Source organism: Diabrotica undecimpunctata, chromosome 2 (assembly GCF_040954645.1).
Source record: "Diabrotica undecimpunctata isolate CICGRU chromosome 2, icDiaUnde3, whole genome shotgun sequence".
In the NCBI taxonomy this organism is placed as follows: Eukaryota; Metazoa; Arthropoda; class Insecta; order Coleoptera; family Chrysomelidae; genus Diabrotica; species Diabrotica undecimpunctata.
In genome coordinates, this window is record NC_092804.1 from 68,100,997 (window position 1) to 68,121,313 (window position 20,317).

General features: G+C 35.1%; 1 protein-coding gene across 2 annotated transcripts in view; it reads right to left on the minus strand.

Annotated features, from left to right (window-relative positions):
* LOC140434656 (uncharacterized) overlaps positions 1 to 20,303 on the minus strand; it is a 36,431-nt gene extending 16,128 nt beyond the window's left edge. For both annotated transcript variants that reach the window (XM_072523071.1, XM_072523070.1), the window contains exons 1-5: positions 20,069 to 20,303; positions 12,695 to 12,821; positions 9,363 to 9,849; positions 9,252 to 9,309; positions 8,792 to 9,147 (exon numbers count right to left, since the gene is read on the minus strand). In XM_072523071.1, the coding sequence (XP_072379172.1) occupies positions 8,792 to 9,147; positions 9,252 to 9,309; positions 9,363 to 9,849; positions 12,695 to 12,821; positions 20,069 to 20,174 (1,134 nt within the window). In that variant the 5' untranslated portion in view covers positions 20,175 to 20,303. The remainder of the gene's footprint in view (positions 1 to 8,791; positions 9,148 to 9,251; positions 9,310 to 9,362; positions 9,850 to 12,694; positions 12,822 to 20,068) is intronic.
* Between the last annotated feature and the right edge of the window lie 14 nt (positions 20,304 to 20,317).

The following is a 20,317-nucleotide window of genomic DNA, read 5'->3' on the forward strand; positions in this document are numbered from 1 at the left end:
GCACTACACACATCATTCCAAGCATTTCTCGTCAAGTTTCTATATTTATATATTTCTATTCTTTTGTCCCAAATAACAGGTCTTGCTTCAACCAATGTTATTAATATTTCACTATCAATTTCAGATTCATTCATTCAGAATCATATTCATCACCTACTTAACAGCCGCAAAGTTTAAATAAAAAATATACCAAACAACCCAGCAAGGTACCTTCGTGCGACTGAATGACCGTATCATGTAAAAGGATACATTAAGTCACGTATACTACTAGGGTCGTAAGCACGACACGGCGCCGTCTGTTTGTAGTGGCAGTGGACGGCCTACACACGGCGATTTCACCGAACGTCTCAATCGCCGTGTAATGTGAAAGGTACTATGCTATTGCTTGAGTCACTATTGGAATGTCATCGTGCGTTCAAACCATCGCACGTTCAAATTCTTAGTGTGTGAAAGGAGCGTAACACGGGGCGTCCTTCCTTCTGTGCCTCGGCTGGTGTCGTGACGCACCGCGACCAATTCTTTTGGCTGCCACGAATACATCAATATTTCAAAAGGTGAGTCTATATTCTTTGTACAGACAACAGTATGCGTTAAGACCAGTTAATTTTGTAATTTATTGACAGTTGTATTTGCTATTTTTCACTAATTTATTTACAGTCAAAATATTGCATTTTTCTTCATTATTACCTCTAAATTCATTTAACCAGAGACCTCTTAAGTTTTATACAAAACACAATATATCAGATGGAAAGATATGTCAATGAGACGGTTTGGAGCTTAGAAAAGGAAAGAGAGAGGACAGGTAACGTTCATTTAATAAACCTTCGAAAAGTGAAGCCAGTTTCGATGTGACCGCCATGTTTTGTGACTGTACGTTTCCCATTTACTACCTCAGTCAGGGTTACCAGGTCTACGGATTTTTCAGTAGATCTACTGATTTCAACTTCAATTTACTAATTTACTGAAACACTATATCGATCTACTAACAATATTTAATGATAAAATCATGTTTAAAAAGTGATCATTATGTCAGTGTTTAATTATAAATATAGAATAAAATATAATTAAATGACGAATGTTAATAGACCTGTAAAATGCCAATTCAATTCTTTGGTCTGTCATTTGATCTGTCTTTTCTTTTATTTTTTTTATTTTAGTTTATCAAGACATAGATTTTTATATCTTTCAAAGAAAATTTATGAACAAATAATATTTGACATTAAAATAAATGTTATTCATTTCCTTTGTTACTTTATGAAAGAGAACCACAGTTACAAAGAGAACAACAATTCAACACTGAAGCATTTGCCGAAATAAGTCATACAAATTTTCTAAAATAGAATCAACAACAAAGGATTCCGTACGATATTTTGACAGACGCTGTGAACATTGGATCTGGTGGCATTTACTTCCTTAATGCTCCAAGAGAGACAGAAACAACATTACTAATTTTATTGTTATTGGCAATGATCAGATCGCAGTAACCCTAACGTAGGCTTCATCTGGAATATCTGCAACTTTATTAGAAGGCGGACGAACTGCACATTTTGCCTTAAAATTACGATTAAACATACAAATCAATGAAATACCAGATTGCAACATCGCTAAATATAGCACGATGGCGGAGATTTTACAGGTATGCAAATTATTCGTTTGGGACAAATGTACATTGGCCCAAAATAGGTCATTACAGACACTGGACAGAAATTTGAAAGATATTTGTTAAAATCAAAAACATTTTTGGTGGAGCCATGATTCTATTTTCAGACTGTTCCTTATTATATTAAGTTTCTATTAATAATATCCCGATTCCCATAACACCAGTTGTCCAATACTTGGGATTGCCTCTGAATCAAAAACTCACTTGGAAAACGCACATTAAAACTAAACAGAAACAACCAGATCTTAAACTAAAAAATATGAACTGGCTATTTAACAAAAGGTCTCAGTTATCTCTTGAAAATAAACTGCTTCTGTACAAAGCTATACTCATACCAGTTTGGGCATACGGAATAGAATTATGGGATTGCAGTAAATCTTCAAATACAAAGATACTTCAAACATTCCAATCCAAAATACTCCGTATGATAAGTAAAGCTCCATGGTATATGTCTAACCAAACACTTCACAATGATCTGATCATTTCACTAATCAAGGACATAATAAAGAATCATTGAATAAAATATAAAAATCCCACCACTGATCAGAACAACGAACTGATAAATAATTCATTCACCCAATCACTTGCCGAATGAAGACTGAAGAAAGTATGGCCAGAACTTATGAAACGGGTTTCATTAATCTAAGGGCCAGAAGACCCTAGCTCACGTTAATTTACTAACAGACTATTTACTTATTACTCTGTGTAGGGGAGAGGGGGGTTAGTGTGGACATGGGGTTAGTGTGGACATAGTTAATTATTTAAAAACTCGCATTTAAATCTGCCGCCCAGTCTGTTCAGGAAGTGACTATTAACGCCACCGAACACCACGTAAAAGTTGGTTGAAATATTTTCTATAATATGGCCGCCAGTGACAGAAAGTGATTTTGTGTGTTGTATCCATTTATTTCACACGGTAAGTAAAATTATACTAAAATTGAAGTTATTGAACTAATTGTATACCTAAGTTAGTGTATGGCTTCTGGAATATTTAATTACTAAATTTGATATGGAATGAGATAAAATTATCATTTTTCGAAACGTCATTCCATTGTTACTGTCAAACATGGCGTTCGGGGTTAGTGTGGACAAATCATCAGCTGTCCACACTAACCCCACAAATGATTATATTTCCAAAAATCATGTGATAAAAATCGCTTTTTTGTTTCAGATGAGGACTTACAGTAGAAAAACGGCGAGAGCTGATATTGATGAAAAAGTTGTAGAGCGTGCAATAAAGGGTATCCTAAGAAAAAAAGGAAGCTTGAGAAATATTGCAGAGAAATATGAATTGAAAAAAAGTATGCTTCACAAAAGAGCCATTTTGGCTAAGAGGAACCTTCAAGATGCTAATATACCCTCTGGTGATGATTCAGGTAACGAAGATGAGTTAGAAATTGTTAGCTTGAATGTTTCTGGCGTCAATAAATTTCGAGGTCGCCAAATATTTTCTGATGAACAAGAACAACACATTGTCAATTATCTTAAGAAGGCGTCTCGATTACATTATGGCTTGACTTACAAGCAGGCTTGTACCCTAGCTTTTATATACCCACGGTCTTACCACCACCCAAACGTATAGCTGAAAAGGGAAAAAAACAAATAGGAGCTGTGGCCTCTCAAGAACGCGGTGAAAATGTTACAATGTGCGGAATTATAACAGCCACTGGACAAGCAATACCTCCAGTTTTCATATTCCCCAGGAAGAATATGAAAGACCGGTTCTTAGATGGTGCACCAATAGGGAGCATTGGTCTGGCTCATCAGTCTGGCTATATGACTGCGGAATTATTTTTAGAAGTACTAAAGCACATAAAAATGCACTTAAGTGCTTCTAAAGAAAACCCTCTACTGATATTAATGGATAATCATTCAAGTCATATAAGTTTGGAAGCTATAAACTTAGCTAGAGAATCTGGAATTACTCTTTTATCGTTTCCGCCACATTGTAGCCACAAACTACAGCCGCTAGATGTTGCAGTATATGGTTCTTAACAGTTCAGCCGTAAGCTGCATTACGGGTTGCAATGGGAGACTGGCTTCAAAATCATCCAGGCAGACCTATACAAATATATGATGTTGCTCAACTGTGTGGTATTGCTTTTCCTGTGGCATTTACAATGAAGAATATAACATCTGGATTCAGATCTGCTGGTTTATGGCCAATAAATCGTCTTGTATTCACCGATGAGGATTATGAAGCTGCCGAAACAACAGATAGGAATCAAGAACCACCAACAGCAATGAACCCAAGAAATCCTGAAGATCCTGAGCGAATATTAGAAGTTGCTTCAATCTCCACAAGACTGCTACCTGTAGCTCCCATTACGCTTTCACCATCAGTAGCAACTACATCAACAGCTGTAATTACTCCTGAGAGCTGCCGCCCTTTTCTAAAAGCAGATCGCTCATCAAACTCCAAAGCAAGAAAAAATAAAAAGTCGACTATTTACACGAGCACACCAGTGAAAGATCAGTTGGAAGCTGAAAAAGAGGCTAAAGATTTGAAGGAAAGACGTGCGCAAGAAAGAGCTGAAATGCGAGAAAAGAATAGAGTGAAGAAATCTCTTTCCTATGAACCAAAAAGGAGTAGGAAAGAATCTTCCTCTTCCAATTCTTCTACAGAAGTAATACTTGAATCAGAGGATGAAGGCTGGATGGAAGATGATGGTCAGGACAACGATATTTTTATGGACAAACAAATGGAGAAAAATGATTTCGTACTTGTAAAATTTATGGGTAAAAAATCGGTAACACACTATGTTGGCCAAATCGTAGATATTCGAGATGTGGAGGTACAAATTAATTTTTTAAGGAAAAAAGTGAATAATTTCGTATTTCCCGAAGTTGAAGATGTCTCAGTTGTCGACAAGAACGATATTGTCGGAATTTTGGAGTACCCAGTAGACACTGGCACGAAAAGGCAAGGAAGATTATTTTCATTTAATATTAATTTCAGTTCTTATAATGTATCGTAGTTTCTTTTTGTTAACATAAAGTTTTCAGTATTCCTGTATATGTTTTACTATGCGTCCACTATAACCCCATACTCTGTCCACTTTAACCCCACCACGGGGTCATTGTGGACAAATTATTGATTCCGATTTGAATCAAAATATTTGTTCTATTAAGAAAGATACAAATAAAATATTCACATCGAAAGTTGAGTTGATGTTTACAGTAAATATGTGAGGTAAGTTCAGCAATAAGAATCTTATACATATTTTTTAATTTGCTAATAAGTAAAAATGGTCCACAGTAACCTCCTTCTCCCCTATAGGGTAGATTGTAAACATGCAATGTAACAATAAAAAAATTGAATTTTGGGACATTATTTAATTCTAAGTCGCCGGGTCAGCTAGTATTTTTATATTTTGACCTATTAACCCCAAATTCAAGGAATATTCCTTGTACCAATAGAACCAAGACAGTAGGAGTTAAACAGAGCGACATACGGACAAATAGATAACGTCACACGACTTCAAGAAGGACCTGTCGAATAATTCTAAAAAGTCATTTCACCTAGTTTCTAGCGTACGCTATAGTTAGAAGGTTTTTCTCGCTCTTATTTCGTTAACTATTTGGCTGACATTTCTTCAGTGTATTCCAACATTTGCTTTTCATTTTTTCTTAAGTTGTTCAGTTGTTTTAGAGAGTAAATATGTATTTATGTCAATGATTATCACAGTTATCGACAGACTGTAACCTGGCCATTAAAAGCATTCAGTTTGCTGGAAAAAAAATCTGCAAGGTAACGTGAAGATCAAACGACTGAAGAACAAATAATCAAATAGATCATGTATTGATTAGTAGAAACATTCTAACAGCATAATAGGCGTAAGAACTACGAGAGGGTCAGATAGCGACACGGACTATTTCCTCGTGAAAGTTTAGCTCAGAACCAGAATTGCAACACAAACAATATATAAACAGACGAAGATCGAAAGGTGGAATGTGGCGAAGTTGGAAGAAGAAGATAGGGGAAGACAATATAAACTAGAAATAAGAAATAGGTTTCAGGTTTTGGCAATAAATGAAAATGAAAGTGAATATGTAGACCAGAAATGGCATTCCATAAAAAGAACTATTACAGAAGCAGCAAATAAATATATCGAAAGAAAAAAGGAAAAAATGGTTCGACGAAGAACGCGAAAAACTACTAAAAGAAACAAATAAAAGAAGAATGGATTATCTGTCGAACTCATCAAATAAAAAACGTGCACAATTCAATAGAGATATAGAAAGAGAGATAGTGAGGGGAAAAGAGAGAGAGAGAGAGAGGAAGAGAGAGAGGGACTTTTATATGACTGACGATTTATCAGTACCATACAGAGTCACCAATTCAGCATTGTGGCGCCTTCTCCACTCTCCTGTCAATTCATTGATTTAAGGTCCAAATATTCTGAAAACCTTCCTTTAAAATACCAGCAGCTATTTATTTCCCACTGATGTAGAGTCCATGTTTCACTTTTATATTAACAACTGGGCGAATAATTAACATGTACAGTCTTAATTTAGATTGTCTTTTTAGAAGATTCTTCTTCTTCTTCCTATGCCGTCCCCATTAACGGAGGTTGGCGACCACATTTTTAAAATCTTCTCTGTCTTTTGCAACGTGGAATAATTCGTCTACAGTCATGTTTGTCCAGTCTCGAATATTTCGCAGCCATGACTTCCTCTTTCTACCTATTCCCTTTTTGCCATCAACTCTACCCTGCATGATGACCTGCAGAAGACTATATTTATTATTTCTTAGTATGTGTCCAAGGTATGCAGTCTTGCGTACTTTTATCGTTCTCAACAATTTTTTGTCTCGACCCATCCTTCTCAGCACTTCCTCATTGGTGACCCTGGCAGTCCATGGAATTCCTAACATTCTCCGGTATATCCAAAGTTCAAAGGCTTCAATCTTTTTAACTATTTGCGCTTTTAGTGTCCATGTTTCTACCCCGTACAATAGTTGCGACCAGACGTAACATTCAACAAACCTCAGTCTCAGCGCAGTATTCAGATTTTTGTCACAGAACAATTGTTTGAATTTTAAGAACGCTGCCCTTGCCATTTCTATTCGTACTCGGATCTCTTGGTCTGGATCTAATTCTGTGTTGATGTAAGCTCCCAGATATTTATATTTTGTCACTCTCTCTATTTGCTGTCCACCAAGAGTTAGTTGTTCATTATTTATTGGACTCCTTGATACTATCATAAATTTGGTCTTATCTGTGTTGATGTCAAGTCCCATTTGAATGCATTCACTATTTATTGCATCTAGTAAAGTTTGTAGTTCTTCTATACTCTCAGCCATAATTACCGTGTCATCTGCAAATCTCATGGTGTTTATGATTTCTCCACCAATTCTTATTCCCTCTTTTCTTTCCCATAAGGCTTTTCTGAATATGACCTGTGAGTACACGTTGAAAAGCGTCGGAGACAAGACGCATCCTTGCCTAACCCCTCTCGCAATCGGTATATTATTTGTTTCTATATCGTTCACCTTTACTACTGCTTTCTGGTTCCAGTATATAGCCTTAATAAACTCAATGTCTTTTTTGTCTAAATTGATGTTTTTTAATTCATCTATTAACGTCATATGCTGCACTCGGTCAAAGGCCTTCCTAAAGTCTATGAAGCATACATATGCACTCTTGTTATATTCCCGACATTTCTGCAAGAGTACCGTCAACGCAAATAATGCTTCTCTTGTACCCATGCCTCCTCTGAAGCCAAACTGAGTTTCATCTATCTGCTTTAGAAGATTAGATCTTAATAATGATGATAAGGAGTATAATGCTTTATTTCCTGCAGCTATCCTTGTTGAGACCTCTTTTTCTATGAGGTTGTCATCTGTAATTACAACTCCCAGATATTTAAACTCCTTTACTATTTTGAAGTTGTGGGCATTAATAGTTATGTTCTGCCTAACACTTGATCATGTATTACTTGGATACAAACTGTGTATTTTTACGGCTAAATTTTTCTTTGCACAGTGTATATATCCTTTGATGTCAACACAGCTGAATATATTTTGGTTAGAAAGTTAAAATGTTATTAATAAACAATTTCTTACTTAATCAAATTAAACCTTACTCTTGATATTCAAAACTTTACACCACTAGTATTCATTACTTCTTGATATTTAAATAATTTTAAAAACTGGTATTTACAGTGGTAAAGAGTCAGTTTTAACACTGATTCACAAAGTGATACGTATACGTACTCGTTCGAATCCTAACCGCAAATTCAACAATAGTTTAAAACATTTGCAAACTAAATCTAAACATCTTCTTCTTTTGTTGTCTATTCATTTCAAATATTGGCGATCATTCTGGCTATAATTATTTTATTAACTGATGCTTTAAATAGATTAATTGTTGGTGTGGAGAACCATTTCCTCAGGTTTTTTAACCACGATATTCTTCTTCTCCAATTCCTCGCTTTCCGAGTTCTTTGCCTTGAAGGATTATTTTCAGTAATCTCTATTTAAGGCCGTTTCTCAATATGTGTCCGAGATATTCTAACTTTCTCCTTTTAATCGTATACATCACTTCTCTTTCTTTCCCCATTCTTCGTAGTACAGTCTCGTTGGTTATCTTGTCCGTCCATGACATCCTTAGGATTCTTCTGTATAGCCACATCTCGAAGGCTTCAAGTTTTTTCTCCATCGCTTCCGTGAGTGTCCAGGATTCAACTCTGTAGTATAATATTGAGAAGATATCACACCGTAGGAGCCTTACTTTTATCTCCAGATTAAGGTTGTGGCTTTTAAAGAGTTTGGCCATATGGTTGAATGCACTCCTTGTTCGGATTTTTTGATATTTTTTAAATGGCAACCATGTCAACAACGCGCTTGGTTATGCGCATTCATTCCATTTTAGAAGTAAGAAGTAAGAGTATACACATACCTAGACGTGTAACATCTTTTCTATTACAATTAAACGAAATTACAGTCCACAGCGTTTCAATTCAATTCTATTTACCAGTGAACCAGCGAAGAAGTGAAGACAAATCAGTGTTTTCACATTCTATTAAACACTCCTAGCTTTCTATATTCTACATTTTACTTATTATAAAGAAGTAATAAACTAAATCTAAACATAATAATAAGAAATAATATACTTCTAATGCACTTACAGCACTATTATTACTTCCATTCTCTTCATTTTTTCCATCAGCTTTAAAACTCTGTTTTGAACTGGAATATTTTTTTAGCTTATTTTCTTTAAAGGAAGCCTGTCTATCTTTCATATGTTGTACATTATGTACGACTTGTTGTAATTTTTTACTTAACGCCTTACTTTTTTCTTCTTTATTCTTATTTTCATTTCCCAATGTAGTTTCAACATTGCGCGGTCTAATTACTTTGTTTTCCAAAATGTTAAGTTTTGTTACATTCTGGAATTGTTTAGTTGGCGGCAAACTGCTAACATAATTTGGTTTTAAAAACAGATTGTTTAGATTTTCCAAGGATCTTTTTGAAAAATCGTTATCTGAAAAAAAAATTTTATATAATAAATATTCTTCTAAGTCAATATCTATAAACAAGTTAATAGGTATTATTTTTAACCGACTAAATGTATTAAAAATCACTTACCATTTTTGGGTTTTAACGATGTCTCAGTTATTAACTTTTCTAGGGCAATTTGTGATTCCTGAAATACAAAAAAATTACCAAAAAAATCATTTTTAAACAGTGACAGCATACCTCGTTTCTTTGATCGACTTTTCTGGCATGTCTATATTTTTGTTTTTCTTTAAATTCTTCATTGAGTTTCAGCAACTTCTTCATTAATTCCTTCTCTCTTATACTCAGTTCTTGAAATTTTTTTATAGATTCATCATAACTTTTCTTTTCCAGCCATGATTTGGCGAACAGAATAAAATCTTGATAGTACAACTTTTGTTTTGTTTTAGATTTTGTTTCTTCAATCCATGTTTGTTGTTTTCGTTTAAATTTAAACATTTTAATATTAAATTGTTCTTTCCCTAGTTCTACTTGTAGTTCCCTTAAGATTTTAAAAGTTGGATTTGTTTCTTCTAAATGTTTTGTGCGACTTTCTAATTGTTCCGTATACTTTCTTAAAATAGTATCACATTCTTCTTTACGGATTTTTGCTTTTTCAGTTATACATTCTATATGTGATTTTTGAAAAATTAATGATTCTTGACTTATAAAATAAGTATCCATTAATCTATAAACAGATAACATAGTGTACGGAGATAATCATAACTATATGACAACAAAAAGTAAGAAAGATTCTTATCCATTAGAGCCATAAACTGGAGATGATCTCAAATTCTCAACTAACTCGACTTCTCAAGGCAATCACATGCCACACACCGGTTAGTTAGAAAGTTAGTGCTGAGTAGCAGCAGGATTAAAAATGGTTAGTCGGCGTATTTCTATATACCTATAGAACAAAAAGCGGCACCAAATAAAATTGAAAGCATATGATAAGGAAAAGAACGGGAAGTCACCTCATTAAATTCCACAAAAAAAACCTAAAGGCGATGCTTTCAGTCTCCAGCAGATTTTCGATGACTAAGGGGAAAATTGTAACCTAGAATGTACAAAGCACGTACCAATCAGAAAAAGTGATCCTATTCTTGAATGAGATGAGGCGGATTATTCATCTATGTCACTTATAGCTTACTGTGTGACTTTGCTACCAGATCAACGTCATTAATGAAATGTAAAGATTAGAAATATAGATCTTGGAGACTAGTGAATGTAAACGGGCGACATTAAAGATGTTCTTCGGCGATTCAAGATAATGGAAAAATACAGATAGACGTAAATTTTTATTTGGCACTGACAGAGACTAAGAATAATTCCAAAACTAGTTATGAATATTGTACAACTAATTTTATTAAGCCAACCTCACCTTATTCATAAATTTGAAAAAGCTGAATCGCTTCCTGACAAACTCAAAAAACTTAGTTTATTACATTATAATTAAAATATGAAGACTGCTCGTACAATAATCGCAAATATGCGATGGCTGCTAAAGGTTACGACTTTCGTATTAAATTACTGCACTAAACATTTCATGTTTAGCGAATGAAACAAATAAGTCTAAAAATGTCCTTTTTTCTTCTTTGGGTGCCGTCTCTAATGGAGTTTGGTGATGACTTCTGCAAATATATTTCTATCCTTTGCTTTGCTTATTAGGTCCTAGTCCTTTCCAATCCTTGATGTTACGCAGCAGATCATTTGTCGTCTTCCAGGACCAAGCTTTCCTTCTATTTTTCCTTCCATTATTGAAGGAAGTTATATCTGTTATATCTGAGTATGTCCAATGTCCAAGATAAGATGTTTTCCATTTTTAATCATTTCTATAAAAGTTGACGATCTCTGTTCATATGTTTTAAAAATTTTTATTTCTAACATGGTCACATGGTATATAACGGACCTTACGTTTGAGGAATTCATGGGGACCTATGGAGGTACCAGTAAAGCAAAACATGGTGTTACCACTGAAGAAAACCAAGATCTACTCGCACTTCCAGATGACTTTTCACTGGCCTATACCATCGCGGTCAGTATTAAAGACGCACAAGGGTTCTTGACAAAGAACGCACAGTCCTGACAAAGTTCCAGGAGGAACCATCGCTTAAGGAGGAGGCAATGTCATGCCGCCGATCCAGCATGCCAAGTCTAGCCAAAAGTGACTCAACTTTCAACACTGCCATGGAACATACTAGAAGAACAGGTAGCTGTCAAAAGTAACAGCACTCATGAAATTTACGGTTAGGTCTAGAAGCAAAGTCGGTCGAGAAATTTCGGGACCGAATTACTTTACCTATATATAAATACAGCAAGAGTTAAGATTTAGTTAGTCTTGACAATAAATTTGTACTGTTAAGTCTAAAATAAATTGTTATTCTATAATAAATTAATGTTGTGTAAAATAGATTAGTATAAGACTAAGATAACAGAGGAGTGGCTAAAGGGGGTAATATACCCGGTGCATAAAAAGAGTGATCATCTTGATAGTTGAAGAACTATAGAGACTCTTTACAAAGGATATTGTTGGACATTACCAATGCGAATTAACTGTCGAAAAATCAATTTGTAACGATGTGCATCGCCAGCTATCGCTGCCGGTCTGCACGCAAGTATTTCTATCGCCAAATTCCACTTCTATTGATGGGCGCCGGAGATGGAAGACAGGCAACGGTAGAAAACAGCGTACTCCACAAGATAGAGTTGAGTTCTGTCAGAGTGCTGATCTGGTGTGAACTTCACCCAGCCAAAGGACTTCTTCTTACGGTGCCTGTCCGTTCCGAAAGTTGGCGATCATTCTGGCTATGATGACTTTGTTGGTTGCTATACGAAATAGCTGTGTTGAAATCTTTCTATACCATGCTTTCAGGTTAGCAAGCCAGGATATTCTTCTTCATCCTGGACAACCAAGAATGAACTTCACCCAGCCAAAGGACAACCGTACGGAATTCTATCTGAGTGTTGATCTGGGAGCAACTTCACTAGCCCTAGAGATTTGTTGTAAACGAGGAAAAACCAAATATATGTTGGTTGTTAAAAACTCTCAACAGAGAATCCAAATTAACAACTATACCTTTGAGCAAGTCAAAGAATTTATATATCTTGGATCACTAGTACACACAACAAACACTACAAGCGATGAAGTAAAAAGACACATAGCAATAGCGAACAGAACTCTCCATGGTCTTAAAAAAATCTGAAAAATAAAAACAGAAAACGTGCAGTAAAGCTTAACATTTATAAAAACTTAATAAGACCGGTTTTGATATATGGGGCTGAAGAGCTAACGGTCAGAAGATGGAGGGAAGTTTTTCCAGGAATCGACGGGAGTGACGACTTCTCTGCGAGCAGGTCCAGATTCACAAAGGATTTTCGAACTAATTATGAGGATGAAAAATTAAGATGGTTTATTTAATTTTAACAAATGCTTTTTTTTAATTATTGTCGGTTTAAAAATCGAACAATCAAATATAGAATTTCTTATGCAATTTTGGTTTTTAGTTTGCTATTGATAAAAAATGACAACTTACATCTTATATTGGTCCTCCAACATCTCAATCTGTGGTGTAATTTCTTTTATATCTTCTTCAATTCGTGCAATATCGTTCTTTAAATACTCTATTTTAAAATCTAACTTCACAATGTCCTGTTTGTAACCTATTAAAAAATATAATTTAGTAACTTAATTACAGTTATTAAGTTACAATTTAAATTACAGTTATATAAAATAGTATTATTTTCAGAACAAAACTAATCCAAAACTATCGGAAAAATCCACGATCAGGTCTATTTCTATTTCTGATGACGTACATTTTTATTGCGAAAATATCTTCTTCGATTTCCTCTACAGCGGAAATTGTTAATCAATTGAATATTTTAATTGTCAGTTTTCAAATAATAGCTTCCAGCAAAGGATTGAAGGGAATCCCATTATCTATTGACAAAAATAGGCCGTCCCAGATTATTTCTCAAGCGGGACAAAATTAGCACTGAACAGAAACATCTGGCTCTCTCAACACTGATCGTAGGCAACTACTCTTAAGAATAACATGGTAATGATTCAGACAATAAACGACAAAATTGTTGTAAAGCTAAAGCGTTAGCGTGTACAAATCTATACGATCAATTTGATATCAGGAAAGGAGAAACAAAAATATATAAAATAGCCAAAGATATGGCATAGAAAGCAACACATTTTTATCAGATGAGATGTATCCGAGATGAAAATAATAAAATACTAGTTCACGAAAAGGATGTAAAAAAGAGATGGAAAAACTATTTTGACAGATTGTTATATGAAGAATTTGGCAGAAAACCAGTTGAGTTAACGGAGACAGTAATGAAAATGGTCAGCAAGATACCAACCGAGGAAGTCGTTCAAGCAGTTCAAAAAATAAAGAAAGGTAAAGAAGTTACCTCTCCTCTTTAATATCATCCTGGAGAAAGTAGTAAGAGCAGCACAACTTAAAACAGAATAATTGACAGTAAATGGACCAAAATTACTACTAGCATACGCAGGTGACATTGACATTGTGGGAAACACAGTAACCAATGTGAAGGAGACTTTTAATAAATTGGAGTTAGAGGCAAAGAAAACTGGTCTAAGGGTAAACGAAGAGAAAACCAAATACATGTGCATCAACAGACAAAAGGGACGAGATAGAATAGGGCAAAATGTTACAATAGACCCATATAACTTTGAAAGAGTGGAGAGTTTTAAATATCTCGGAGCAACAATCACTGCAGATAACGATATCGTGGAAGAGATTAAAGGAAGAATTCAGGCAATATATAAAACAGTGATTAGACCGGTGCTCATGTATGGGTGTGAGACGTGGACCCTGACCAAAGAAACTGAAAGAAAACTTATGATGTTTTGAGAGGAAAATCCTCAGAAGAATCTTTGGGCCTTATCACGACATTAATAGCAACCAATACCGAATGAGAACAAATGCTGAGGTCAAGCAGATGTCTAGAGTGAGCGATATAATCCAAGAGATTAAATCCCAATGTCTAAGATGGGCTGGCCATGTCCATAGACACCCTAATAACCGCCTTGCCAAGCTAATATGGGAGGAAGCCCCCACAGGAAGAAGGCCCTTAGGACGTCCACGAATGTGATGGAGAGACAATATATGGTCAGATCTAAGAACAATGGGGCTACCCACTGACCCAACTATTATGGATGACCGTTCAAGATGGAAGCAAGTTGTGCAGTCAGCCAAAACCCACCCCGGGTTGTAGTGCTACGAGAAGAAGAAGAATGAAGTTGGACCAGATGATATTCCTGGGGAAGTGTGGACAGCATTATTTAATAGAATTGTGTAAGTGTAGCAAATGCAAGATGAATGGAGAAGTAGTATATTAGTATCTGTTTACAAAAATAAGGGAGATATATAATAATTTACAAACTACACTGCCATAACACTACTTAGTCACACACTGAAAATATGAGAGAGAGTAATTGATAGACGGATATGTGAAAAAACCGAAATATCGACAAACTCTTGAGGAAAACAGAGTATCTGGAATGTTCATTTTAAGATGGAGTTACTACAAATAAAATGATATCTTTGAATGGTCAAATGATTATTAACAGTAATAGTTTTAAGTACCTAGAATTAGTATTAAAAGTAATGGGTTAATAGATGGAGATGCATGCAGTAGAATTAGGGTTAGATAGATGAAATGGAATTTAATAAAGGTAAAGTTCCCCTGCATGTTTTGTTTGTGGATTTTACACAAGCATATGATAGAGTCGATAGAGTCAAAATGTATCGAGCAATGGAACATTTGGGTATGCCAAAGAAACTGATCCGGCTAGTTAAAATGACACTAAATAACTTTACGTGTGAAATTGTTGGCAGGGTCACATATCAGATCAATTTACGGTCGCAAAAGGCTTGAGACAGGGGGATCCTTTATCCACTACATTATTCAACTTAGTGTTAGAAGCTGTAATCAGAAAATGCAGCTTGAAGGTGGAAGAAACGATCATGAAAAATAAGCACCAGTGCTTGGCATTTGCTGACGATCTAACGATCCTAGCAAAAACCGAGAAAGAATTAAGAAGAGTTGTGAAGAAAATCATCGAAGAAGCACAGAAATTCGGATTGGAACTAAATGAAGACAAAACCAAATATATGATCATGGGAGGGACAGAAGGAAAAAAAGAAGACTTTAGTGTGAGGTTTGTAAGTGGCAAAAGCTATAGTTTTAAAAGGGTGGACAAATTTGAATACCTGGGTGTAGTTTTCGATGAAAATGTAAAAGAGAAATGGGAGCTCGAAGCCAGAATAGCAAAAGAGAATAAAAAATTAGGTAGTTTAAGAGGCCTACTGAACTCAAAATACGTTTCTAGACAAGGTAAACTCAGAATATATAAAACAGTAATTCGACCCACAGTAACATATGCCGGTGAGACATGGACATTAAATAAGAAGGAAGAGGATACTCTGGAAAAATGGGAAAGGAAAATATTGAGACGCATATTCGGAGGACGGAACACAGAAGATGGTTGGGAGAGAAGAACCAACAATGAATTAATGGCTTTATACAAAGAATCTACCATTACCAAGTTCGTCAAGGCACAAAGAATCAGATGGTTGGGACATGTGGAAAGAATGGCAACTAACAGAATGCCTAAACTAGTAATAACCAGAAAATTAATTGGCCCCAAAAGAAGAAGTAGACCCAGAACGAGGTGGATTAGTAAAGTGGAGGAAGACCTTAAACACATGAAGGTGAGGGACTGGAAAAAAAAAGCACAAAATAGAAGCAAATGGAGAAATATTGTACACCAGTTCCTTCAGAGTAGATAAGAATATTGTATATACATATTTAAGTTAAAGTTTTGTTTAAAATAATTGTAATTAGTTAATATTAGGATTATGGTTTAAAAAAATGCCCTAGGCCTTAACGGCCTGTTGTGCGTAAAAATAAATAAATAAATAGATCAAATGGAAGGAAGCGATTGGTGTGTTGTGTGACAAAAAAATTCCAATGAAGTTGAAGGGAAAATTCTATAAAACAAAGAGCAGCTATGATTTACTGACCTGAATGTGGGGCAGTCAAAAAAAAGGAACAACAAATGCATATGGCGGAAATGAGAATGCTTAGATGGATGAGTGGAGTGACAAAAAATGACAAAATTAAGAATGAGAGATAGATTTAGAGAGGTGGCCTTTTGGTCTATTCCACTGCGCCTTTTCAGATCTATTGTGGTCCTCTAGTCCTAGATAACATTCTCTAGCCTGGCCCTTTTTAAAAAGTCTAATAGCATCGAGACTGTACCTTCCATGTAGCTATTTGCGGGTGGATTTTCTTCTAATAATGCAAAAACCGCACATTTGCCAGACTGTTACACTGACATAGAATGTGCTCTGCTGTCTCTTCTTCAAGGTGACAGAATCTGCACAGGTCATCATCTGATAATCCCATCAGCTTCAAGCGCCTATTCAGCTTACAGTGCCCTGTTAGAAGATCTACTATGGCTTTGACTGTTTTCCTGTCTTTGCTTATTAGGACTGCCGTAAATTTTGGCGAATGTTCTGTAATGAACTGTTTCGCCTGTCTTTGTCGTGGTGAATTCCTTCCCCATTCCAGAGATTTGTGAGCTACCCACTTCCTTGTAGCCGTTCTTGTTACTGTCTTTGCAACGCCGCAGAAGAGTTCCAGTCCAATGAATGACATTGATGAGCTTTGTTTGGTCATTTCATTTGCTTTTTCATTGCCCTTATGACCTTCATGCCCCGGTACCCAGACCACCGTAACCGTGCTACGGTCTCCTAGTTTATTTAAGGCACACACACAATCCAATACTAGCTCAGAATTGACCTTTACAGAATTGAGTGCCTTAAGCGCTCCCTGACTATCTGTAAAGATGGCAACTGAACAGAACGTTCTTTCCTGCCTTTCTATTTCTTCCACGCAGTGATGGATTGCCGTTATTTCCGCCTGAAAAACTGTCACATCCTTAGATAGACTTACGGGAAAATGCATCCCTTGATTTGTCCCTACTATGCCGGCTCCCACACCCTCCGATGTTTTTGAGCCATCCGTGTACCAGGTAGCAGCAGCTTGTATGGGTACACCTTTATTCCAGTCTCCCTTCCTGGTATCTTAATTGCGAACTTATTGTTAAAGCTATATCTCGTAGCTGGTGTATCGATAGGGTGTGTGACAAAAAAATTCCAATGAAGTTGAAGGGAAAATTCTATAAAACATCCATAAGACCAGCTATGATTTACGGACCTGAATGTTGGGCATTTAAAAAGAAAGAGGAACAACGAAGGCATGTGGCGGAAATGAGAATGCTTAGATGGATGAGTGGAGTGACAAAAAAGGATAAAATTAAGAATGAGTATATTGCGGGAAGTCTAGGAGTGGCACCAACTGATGCCAAAATGAGAGAGCATAGTTTAAGATGGTTTGGTCATATTCAACGTCGAGACGTTAATCATACAATATGAAGAATTGCTAATTTGCTGGTTCTTGGTAGGAGTAGGACAGGAAGGCCAAAGAAGACCTGGGAGGAAACGCTTAGATGGGACATGTCGGTAAAGGGGATTGATATTGGTATGGCCCAAGATAAAAACTTAAGGAGAAATGTAATTAGCGAAGCCGACCTTGCATGTGGATACAGGCAAAGAGAATGATGAATAGATCCATGTCGGGTAATATGTGTATTGGTTTTGATTGAACCTTAAACTAGACATCGAATTGCTTACCAGGACCAAGAAAGGAATCTAACGAGTCGTATATTAAAAATGATAAAACTGTTGTATGTGGTTACAAGAAATCAATTTCGATTATTCAATGGCTAAAAATATTCCGAACAACCGATAAGACAACTAGTTGACAGAGGTCGACTTTGAAGACAGATGCTTTGTTTGCGATAACTCCAGCAAAAAGGATAAATATTGGTTTCAGTATTTAGTGTGCAACAAATAGGCTCATGAGTTTGGCAGTAGAACGGATTCTACCAAAGAGCAGACCTGTGAGCCCACAATTCACCGAGTATAATACTGAAACAGACAAAGGGCAAAAAACAGCAAAGTTAATGACAAAAAAAGTATTGATGATAACAGCAAATTAAAAAATCAATTTCAAGGAATAAATGAAGATTATCTAACACAAGTTTATAAAAACTGGAAGAAAATAAAAAAAAATTAAAAACTTTGTCATTAATGATCTAAAGAAAACTCTATGAAATTAAAAAAAAACGAATGACTTATAAAACTTTAGATCTTGTGGAAAAAAGAACATATACCGTTGAAGAATACAATAAAATAAATAGTGAAATAGGAAGAAAAACGGTAGAATGATTTTCTCAAGAGTACAAGGAAACAGAATAATGTGATCAGAAACACTACCCATTCCATCTACACAAAAGGATTTGAAAACAGTAAGACACCAAACATAAATGGGATGTAGATGAATAGAATTATTACATAATGAATGATCGAATCATGTAAAACGGGACATAACAGAAGCATGCTCAGCACCACCAATAACAAGAAAGGCGTAGCATAAAACTAATAAAAATAGGAAAAGCCGTCGCTACAACTATAATATAATACTGATAATATTCTGAACGATTGATTACAGTCCACTTTTATTCTTCTGCGAAATAAAGTGACTGGTTCTTCTGGTTTAACGAAACCGAGGCGTAAATGCAAGCATAAAAACGCTGATGCGACGCTGATATCGTTTCATCCATCATCAAGAAAACTAAATACATCTAAAAATCAAATTATCATACGGCGGCATACAAATTAACGGTCAGTCAATTTTATTCGAAAATTTTTGTCTGACTTAGATTTAGTCTATAAATACACTTAACCAATCAAAAAAAGTAGCTTTATCAATAAAACAAATATGCCATAAATATTTAAGATTGCGCAATTTTATTTGCCATTACTTCCTTCTTTTTTCTTTAATTTTTGGCCTTGGCAATTGCCTTCGTTTAATTCTTGTATCATCATCAATTTATAAAGATAAAACCTTTGTAACTACCCTCTTCGCGGTTAAATGCGAATAGCCACAATTCAGAATCACTAGACGAGAACGGAGTGTTGATAATTAACCAATAATTTGAATTTATTTTTCTTCTCCAGTTATAAACGACCCGATTTTTTTTATTTTGAGCACTCTTAGTTTCCAAAAATTTCTCACTAACGACTTTAAATATATGTCAATCTGATTCTTTTGAATTCCTCTTCTGCCCTCACAGGAACTGGTTACTGATTGATTCGTCGCATTGGATGATTATTAATTCTTGTTGAACATGCCCTAACCAATTTAAACAATCCTCTCTTATTTCAACATCAATTGATTTAACATCTGGACTTCTTCTGATGCAACTATTTTTAATTCTATAATTTTAATTACTCTTCCCATATATTGAAGCATGTTAATTTCTGCAATATGCAGATAAAACTATTACTTTTAAAATTTTTTGAAGTATTTCCTACAAATATCACATCAACAGCACACCTAGATTAAACACCAAGAGATATCACCTTAAAGTTGTCCTGTTATCTAATGCAGCACTAAAGAGAGTAAATAATAAGTTTGTTTTGCGTCCTATCGTAATCTTACTAGCACAACGCCACAAAGAATATTTAAAAATTATATTTAAATACAAAATATCAACTGCTGTCTATGCAAAATCTTTAAAAAACCCCATTATTTACTAAGGTTGACCACAAGCGTTTTTGATGATATTACAAATTGTAATATTGAGAATGGCAGGTTTCTTGTAAAAAAAACAAAAAATTTACATACCTACTTAGATTTGATAGGCTAAATGAATGAATATTTTTATAAATTATCTGAGTAATATATTATTTGAACTCTCAGGATATAATTATATACTTACTAAGTATTACTTAGGTACTTACACTCTGATCCTGCTTCGGCTGTCCATTTCTGATGATAGGTTTCATTTACACTAGATTTCATTTTATTTAATATTAGCATGATGTGATCATTGTTTAACGCTTCCATATTTAAGTATTTTAATAAGTATGTATTAAGTAACAAGTTATTATTAAATGTTTAATCGTAATAATGTAATAATTTGGAAATACTTTCTTCGCAAAAATCATACAAAAGAGCCTACTGGATTTAAAATTAAATGTTGGTCAATA